An 8,639-nucleotide genomic window follows, 5' to 3' on the forward strand; every position below is an offset into this window, starting at 1 on the left:
ATCATCAATCACCATGCCTATTTCTTAGTTTTGAGAAGGATGAGATAACCGTTATACTTTAAGTACACTTGAGATATTTTAGTTTCTGGCCTGAAGGTGGGCTACGGTATCTATGTTTTTATATCCATGGGCCCCGGAAAGCACTAGGTGAGTTCGTTCACCCGCAATAAATAAAAATAGAACTCGATAAACCATATCCAGAGATTTTAATTCATATCTTTACCCTTGTTCTTGACAGTATGGGGGGGGGGGGGGGTAATAAACCATGAAAAAGTTTTTATTTTTATTATATGGACATTAGCAATGCTAGGAGCACAGGCAAGTTAGCTTCTACTCTGTGCCTTATTTCCATACTAAAAATAAGAAACCACGAATTGAGAAAATAATCTGATCACATGACTGCACTATTCATGTTCTCGCCAATAGGTTCATATATGTTATAAATCATTGACTACTCAACCTTTTATTCCAATTTATCTTAATCAACCTTAAGAATATCTGAAAAACAAAATAAAATAGAAATGATAAAACGAGTCATTCAAGTTTCATTTCATTATTTGCGTACACGAGATGGCTTTAAGTTTAAAGTAAGAAACTAGGGTAATACTTCTGGTTTTGCCTTTCCTAATAAGGAAAAATTGTACCAAAAAAATACTTCTGGTTTCTTAGCTATTATCCCTTTGCCTATTGAATTGGACTAAGCAAATAAAATAAAACTGCTATTAGGTAAGATTTATGATTGATGCGATTATAATTTTATGTCATGTAATTTTGGATCCTCCCGATTCACTAACGGTGCTTTAGTAGTAATAGGTTGACATGTCCTTCAAACGAGGCTTGTGGAGAGTATTACGCGGTAGGCAGTGGCTTGGCTCTGCCCCTGGCATTGCTGAAGTCCATGGGCGACGATAACCATTCACCATCAGGTGGGCTGTATGCACGTCTGACTACAAGGGCAATAAAAAAAAAATAGGTACCTCAAGCGTTCGACGAGTAAATTAACCCACAGACACAGGCCACTGAGTTTCTCACCGGATCTTCTCAGTGAGTTGCGTTTCCGATCCGGTGGCAGACTCTGCGAAGCACGGCTCTTGCTAGGGTTCGTGTTAGCAACGTCGTCAGGTTTGAGCCCCGTGAGCTCACGTGAAAAAAAAAGATTTTATGAACATTTATGCACATAGTCTGTGCTGCTAAGCATAGATTATATACTTAAGGGACTTTTTGGCGGGAACGCGAGGAGTGAAGTTGTGTGATTTGTTTTATTTTGTCTATTTAGTGTTTCTTCGGGTTTAAATAATGGTGGTTTATTAACTGTTTAATATCTGTGAAAGTGCACAAATGTGGGAAAATGAAACAAAGCCGCTGGACGTAACTTCTCGGGATCCTCCAAAAAGTCCACTGAGAAAATCTTAGTAATTTACCACCATTTTACTGAGATTATATTTCATCCCATATCATCTCAATTCATTTCATTTAATTTCATCCCAGTTGATTAGTGTCTCAAATTAATCATCTTCATTTCATTTCATTTATCTCCATATTATCATTTTTCAATATAAATTAAAATAAGACATGACTTAAAGGTCTTAGTTACCAGGTCATAAAATCCCATAAAAAAAATTATACACTTAATATTTGAGACTGCTAAACTAAACCCGGAAATTAATTTTTGTCGCATGTTTATATTTTTTTGAATCTTGTAAATATCAAATATCACATAGAAACTTTCTGCAAACCGAAATGGTAATATTGCACACTAAATGAAATGAAATCTTAAATATCATTCATTTAATGAATAAAATAAACTACACGACGAATAATAATTTGTTTTTGTTGCCCGATTACCCACCGGCTCTAAAAATGTTCTTGTAAATCTTTTTTTTTTCAATTTGGGGTACAAATTATGATTTATTTGCACACATGACACCCACTATGTATTTTTTTGTAAGAATAACCTTTTATAACCTTAGGAGGTGCTGTCTCGACCGGCCGAGGAATTCGGAAATGATGAGACTCTGGAACATCTGTGGGCCGCCAAAGCTATAGAATACAGTGACATACATTTCAACGTAAGTCCAAATCTAATTAAATAAATACGGAAATATAGACATTAAGACATGTAATGTTATTTGAAGTGTATAAACAATATTTTAATGAAATAAAATATTTTGTATATTCTATAAAAGAAAAAGCACTTTCTTGCCTATATCACTGAAGTTTGTGCTTATGTTTCAGCAAATGTTAATTGCAACTTCTTGTAATATCAATAATTAAAGCATAGGTACAAGGTTAAATTGTTAATTAAGAGTTGAATATTGGATTGATATTAAATTATCAAATAAAACATTAAATATTTAATTGATTAGAATGCATCCCTAGATATTTATTTAGTTTTCAGGAATCTAAAACAATGAAAATTTCTTAAAAGTGTACTGGTTGCTTATACTTTATTGATTGTGCTGAGTGAGCTCACTCTCCACTTAGTGTTGAATGCTTAGCGAAGCCCATGGACAGTGCTATGCCGCTACATTGTATGTTACATGCGGCAAAGTATCAATGGCCATCATAGCCTTCATGTATGATTGCTTTATGGCAAAAATTAGGTAGGATGGTGGTGCTTCAAATATGCTCTGCCAACAGCAAATGCTAGTTGGTGATCACAGTACTCCAATGAATAGAGAATACTGATGTGTATTCTCCTGAGTATCCCCTAGGCGTGTTTATGACACCTACATTAAGAGATAGGGTGGTGCTATTCTAGGTAGATGTCACCTAGTCAAGACGTCGTTCTGTGTGCAAAAATATTTAGTTTTTTTTTTGTACAATAGATGGTAGTAACACAATAATTAAATATCGACAAAGGCACCTTATTGTCTATAACCATGAAGACTACAAAGTAAAAAAATATATTGAAATAATGAAATGAAAATTATAAATGTGAGATTAAACAGTAATACTAGTATATTGAACATATTAGTTGAAATTTGCTGTATTGTACATTTATATCAGTAAAAACTCTTAGCATATGTGTTAAATACATTTTAGTGCAGTATTGTTTCAATATATTTGTACAGCTGCACTAAATATTTATTTTTAGGAGTGAAAGAACATCTAGCTACACACACAATCACACATACACTAGGATTATTTAACAGCAGCAAAATAGCTATGTACAGGGTATTTTTTATAATTCATGATCATACACCTTTTTATAAGCAGTCTTGCTTTATTTTCCTAGTAAAAAAAGTTTTTTTTTTTTTTATTACTTAGATGGGTGGACGAGCTCACAGCCCACCTGGTGTTAAGTGGTTACTGGAGCACATAGACATCTACAACGTAAACGCGCCACCCACCTCGAGATATAAGTTCTAAGGTCTCAGTATAGTTACAACGGCTACCCCACCCTTCGAACCGAAACGCATTTCTGCTTCACAGCAGAAATTGGCGGGGTGGTTCTACATACCCGTGCGGACTCCCAAGAGGTCCTACCACCAGTGATTACGCAAATTAAAATTTTTCGGGTTTGATTTTGAATACACGATGTTATTCCTTCACCATGGAAGTCAATCGTGAACATTTGTTGAGTACGTATTTCATTAGAAAAATTGGTACCCACCCGCCTGCGGGATTCGAACACCGGTGCATCGCTACACACGAATGCATCGGACGTCTTATCCTTTCGGCTACGACGACTACAAAATATTATATATATTTAATAATGTCTATAAATCACTAAAGCTGAATAAAGCATTAATAAACATATTGAATATTTCAGGTATTGTGTTCAGTTGACATGAGATGGCTCCAGCTGACGCCACACGATGACCTCATCTACACGACTTTTAGGCAAGACTTTCCAGATCTCAATGTATCCAATGTCAAAGAAAACGAAATAAAGAGCAACGTAAATAAAGTAAAGTGGAGGATGTTCTGTGAAAAGTTCAAAAATATTGTTGAAGATTACAGCTTTGGTACTTTGCTACGTGTGGACTGCAAGGGAGATTATTCAGAGCGCAACACGATGTTGGTGCCTAGAGTACAGTTTTATGCAATAGAAATAGCGAGGAACCGGGAGAATTTAAATAATGAAGTCAAGAGATTGTTCAAATGTTCCTCAAAAAATAACACACAGAGCCAAGAACAAGTTCAAATAGCTGTATAGAACTGAACATGTGTGTGTGGCTACAAAAGTGATAAAATCGTACTTTTTAATACCGTAATTTGTGTACATTCATGTATTCAAAGTTTTAAAAAAAATTAAAATTCATGGAAGTATTTTGATGTGTTGGTGATCTGATTTAAGTTATTTTTACATACATATAAGTTGTGAAATTTTAAAGTCAGATTAGCCATAATAAAGTTTAGCATGGTGTGAAAAAGCAATCCTAAAATAGGAACATAGCTTAAAATTTCTACAAAATAAAGTTTTAGTTTAAAGTCTGTCATTGTCAGCTAATTAACATTTACAAACAAATTAAAGAGCTACTTTGAAAATATTGAATTTGGAATAAAGGTCTATCCTAGAAAGCCCTCCACTAGGTTTTTAGTTTTGTAGTATTTCATTTGAAAATTGATGCCTTCTCAGAAACAGTGTTACCATATTAAAGTATAATAAATTCCTGGCTTACTTCCCTTTGCCTATCTAACTACTAAATATGTGATATAAATGTAACAAGTTATGCGCCACCTACTGAATGTTAATGGTACTACGTCTCTAAGTGGTATTTAAAAACCGTACATAATCTTGTAAATTAGTGTGATCATATTATAAAGGAATAAATAAACAAACTCACAATTCATTTATCTATTAAGAATGAACACTTAGGATTATTTGTGTCCATATAAATTGTGTTATATTATCATGTATGTAAGATTAAAATGAATGAGGTGCTCAATTTCTCATGCATTTTGTAATAAATTTTACACTTGAGATATGTTTTATTGCATTAGCTAAACCTGGTTACTCTACTATAGATTTACATCATCCATTAACATTTCATTACTATTGTTATCGTGAAAGACTCGTGTATATTCGATTGTACTTTAATACAGCCATTTTATAATTGAATTATGGCTAAATTAAATACATGAAATGTTTTGCATTTCCACGCGCTTTCGCTATCGTGGTCCAATAATCACTTAAAACCAGAAAAGTAGTATCAAAGTACCGGTAGTATTTAGATGAGAGGCGAAGTGAAAACGATTACGTCGGCTATCTCATTATTGACGTGTTGACACCCTGCTAAATTGGTTACCGTGCTGCGTGTAAGGTGCCGGTCTTACTCCAGCGCGTTGTTTAGGGTTAAAAGTGAAGAATAACCGGTTAACGATGAATCGCGTGCCGATTCCGGAGGCTGATTTTGACCCTACGGGATATTCCAGAACGCCAGCGGCACCCCATGTGCGGACCGAGGGGCCGCCGACGATGCCTCGGTTATCTGTTAGGCGTCTTCGGGGTGAAGCCGCGAGTCTGGTTGTAGTTGATCGAGGAAAACCCCTACTCTGACCCAGGCGGAGATCGGACGTGGAGTGAGAGTGCAAGGGGAGTTGTTTGGTGGACAGAGCCTTAAAAGCATCCTTGAGTCCGCGTTCAATCGTCAAAGACCCACGTAAGCTTCCTCTAGGCGCGGAAACCGCATCCATGAGGTTCAGCCTCTCCCGAAAAAGGCTCGAACGCAACTCATTAATATTTAAATTTAATAATTAGTTCAACTAGGTACCCTATTAAAATCTTCGGTCCCAGTTTCATAAATTTGTTGTTAGGCACAACAAACATTTTGATGTTTTAATAGAGCGAAAAACAGAATGAAGACTTTGAACGCTATGGTCGTATGCGACCCATCGGTGGGCCTAGGGTAAACGATTCGGAACAAGCCAAAATCAGGAATTTATATAAAAAGATTTTCATTTTTAAATTTATATAATTCGATAATTTGCATGGAAGATAAAAATTAGGTAGCGACTTTTACAGTCTAGTTTTCAAGATATTTTAAAACGCTATAACTTTGATAAAAACTACAAGTTTCTATTGCATTTGAAAACCACGTCGTTCGTTTCGGCGAAGCCACGTGGTTCACTTCGTTTTGTTCGATAGCTACAATCTGTGGCTAGTACGAAGCGTTTAGGTTGGAACCCTCACGCAGCTCACGAGTGACCCTCATGGGCGAATGGTTCAGTAAGATAAGGCTCACCAGCGAGCATCATGGCCTGAATGAAAATTCTCGATTTTTCATTTAGCGTTCAACGTGTTAAAGATTAATAGTATAATAAAACGAAGTTAAATGTGAAACAATTAAGATTGTTGTTGGTAGTATCTATCCAACTATTGAGATTGTATAAAAATCCAAGTGAAAAATAAAACTGAGAAAGATTTTTAAAAATTTTATTTATCTTAAAAACTATTTGTTTAAGAGGCCTCCATGGCTGTGGCAGTTTCCTCGGTGTATTTACCCTTGTCTTTGCCAAGCGCAGCCAGTCTGCCCTTTGCTCTGCGATCGAGGATTGCTTTGCGGTCTTTATTCATCTTCAGCTTGACAATGACACACTGTAAATAATTAAAGCATTATTTTTTGTTCTCCAATCTTTGTTTAAAATTATAATTTTTTGGTGTTCTCAGAGCCATGGAAGTGTTACAGCATTAGCAAAGCTGTTGCCTTACTTTAGCCATCAGTCCAAACTTCTGGCATAGTAAGGCATGACAACTAAGTCTAAGGTTAAAAAATGTCATCATTGCTGAAGCTTTAATTAGTTTATGGTATTGGAATAATCTGTTGATAAGTATTTCATTGTTAACATAAGAATTTGATCAAATTTGTTATTGACATTATTTACTGCACCAAATAAATTATTTGAATCTCAGAAAATACTATGAAATTTTGCAACATTTAAGGAAACAAGTCCTTTCAAGACGTGCATGTTCTAAATTTTTAAGAATGGCGTTAACACATTTGACTTCTAAAAATTAATGATTTGGTTAGTTTTATGACTATTATAATCTTATTCAGAACATACTACTATTCTGAGCCAGAAGCACCATGATTGCATTGCAGTTAAATTAATTATTGTCTATATTTAGGTGCCTAATTAACCTAATAGCACAATAGCACAATTATTTTAAAATTACCTTTGAAGGGTGAATGCCAACATATGCTGTTGCACCATTGGCCTTTTCTCTTTGAATCCTCTCAATGTACACAACAAACTTTTTACGATAAACCTGCATCACTTTGCCAACCTGTTGGCCTTTGTAGTGTCCACGTACAACCTGAAAAAATTGAAAAATTTTGTAGTCAATTTTATTCTCATCACCAAGAACACTATATTGTACATGTATCATAATATTTATTAATCTATATTTTATTTATTGAATAAAAACAACACACATACAATTTCATTATTTGATTTTCTATCATGTTTTATGCTATATTAAAATATAATTTTTCGATACACATTTTATTCATTGTATTGTATGTTTTAATAAGACCACTTTTATTTAAACATTCTTTATTTTTATATATTTTTATTTCTTCTATAATATTTAGTTAATATTATTCCTCTGTTTGTCTGTCCAAGTAAAATTTAATTAAAGCCATTAAAAGTAGGAAACTAATTTACATTTTTATTTTACATCAAACAAAATGCATTCATGTGTTTAATTAGCAATTGAGAACTGAATGCACTTCAGATTTTTTTAAGTTAAATTATAACCTCAAATATCTCTCATAACCTCGGCAAATGTGCGTCATGCAACAAACATTTGCCAATGTAATCCAGTGAAAAATATAATTGGGTAATACCACAGCAAACCTAAATCATGAAATTCACACGACCAACAGTAAAGTTAACCTAAACAATATGCTCCGAATGTATTGGTGAAGCAGAATAATCAGAGCCAAGTTTTATACCATGGGACAGGCATGCTGTCTGCGCCCAGGACTTGTAGAAGAAAACCTTCAACTCATCCTTCGCGCGACAGCGGTACACCTGCTGTCTGTGAATGGTTTATTCTTCATCATTTTATTTTGCTTTCACCATAAACCGAACAGTATTTTTGTTTAATATTTAACTAAAGAGCTCACCTGAACTTCATCGTCTTTGCGAATAGGCATGGATTTTACATTGAATTTTTGTCTTAGTTCCTTAGACAGGGGAGAGGACATCAACACTCGCCTTATATGTGAAGGAGCACTGAAATGCCTCTTCCTGTTTTTCCTTCTTGAGGAAGTCACCTGCTTGTTGAACTTCATTCTGTCGCTCTTCGCTGCAACGCAAAAACACCACGTTTATTCACAGTACTTTGTTTAGGTTACTGTTTCGTGCGTGCAAAATGTCAAATTGCCGCGATATGTTTTTCGAACCCTTTCACTGCATGTTAGGAAAATAACCATTGTAAACAAAATGGAATATTGTGTAATATTTGAAATTAAGAAAATTATCACATTAAAACATATTTGAAGTAAGATTTACGCGGATTTGACAACATACCCAAAACGACACGGCTAAGAACCGAAATAGAAAAGGAAGTTATTTGCTGCAAATGTTGCCAATCACAAATTTAAAAGCAGAAGGTTCTCAGAAATTTGTCCGAAACGATTCAATTTAACATTTGTATTTTTAGTCTTTATTATATTGTAAGAAAT

The 8,639-nt window shown here is 34.6% G+C and overlaps 2 protein-coding genes across 3 annotated transcripts; one reads left to right on the forward strand and one right to left on the reverse strand.

The window, feature by feature from the left end:
• The first annotated feature begins 1,584 nt into the window (after positions 1-1,584).
• On the forward strand, positions 1,585-4,930 carry LOC114246969 (protein PBDC1). Its single transcript, XM_028179742.2, has 3 exons — positions 1,585-1,743; positions 1,971-2,069; positions 3,776-4,930. The coding sequence occupies exons 1-3, from the start codon at positions 1,741-1,743 to the stop codon at positions 4,160-4,162; spliced, it is 489 nt and encodes a 162-aa protein (XP_028035543.2). The 5' UTR covers positions 1,585-1,740; the 3' UTR covers positions 4,163-4,930.
• Positions 4,931-6,368: 1,438 nt separating this feature from the next.
• RpL26 (ribosomal protein L26) lies at positions 6,369-8,639 on the reverse strand. Of its 2 annotated transcripts, XM_028179734.2 has the most exons (4): positions 8,485-8,639; positions 8,079-8,260; positions 7,124-7,264; positions 6,369-6,544 (listed from the first exon to the last, which is right to left on the reverse strand). In XM_028179734.2, the coding sequence occupies exons 2-4, from the start codon at positions 8,244-8,246 to the stop codon at positions 6,407-6,409; spliced, it is 447 nt and encodes a 148-aa protein (XP_028035535.1). In that variant the 5' UTR covers positions 8,247-8,260; positions 8,485-8,639; the 3' UTR covers positions 6,369-6,406. The 2 variants fall into 2 exon arrangements, with proteins under 2 accessions (XP_028035535.1, XP_089593520.1); XM_089737394.1 differs by lacking the exon at positions 8,485-8,639 and having other exon boundaries at positions 8,079-8,279.

The sequence above is a fragment of the Bombyx mandarina genome, chromosome 23 (genome assembly GCF_030267445.1).
Source record: "Bombyx mandarina strain Sakado chromosome 23, ASM3026744v2".
Taxonomy (NCBI): Eukaryota; Metazoa; Arthropoda; class Insecta; order Lepidoptera; family Bombycidae; genus Bombyx; species Bombyx mandarina.

Coding starts and splice junctions, on each gene's coding strand:
- LOC114246969 (XM_028179742.2), top strand. Junction 2,070..3,775: donor ACAGTGACATACATTTCAAC/GTAAGTCCAAAT, acceptor TGAATATTTCAG/GTATTGTGTTCAGTTGACAT.
- RpL26 (XM_028179734.2), bottom strand. CDS start 8,246: ATGAAGTTCAACAAGCAGGTGACTTCCTCAAGAAGGAAAAACAGGAAG. Junction 7,265..8,078: donor GCAAAGACGATGAAGTTCAG/GTGAGCTCTTTA, acceptor CAATTTTTTCAG/GTTGTACGTGGACACTACAA. Junction 6,545..7,123: donor TTGGCATTCACCCTTCAAAG/GTAATTTTAAAA, acceptor AATTATTTACAG/TGTGTCATTGTCAAGCTGAA.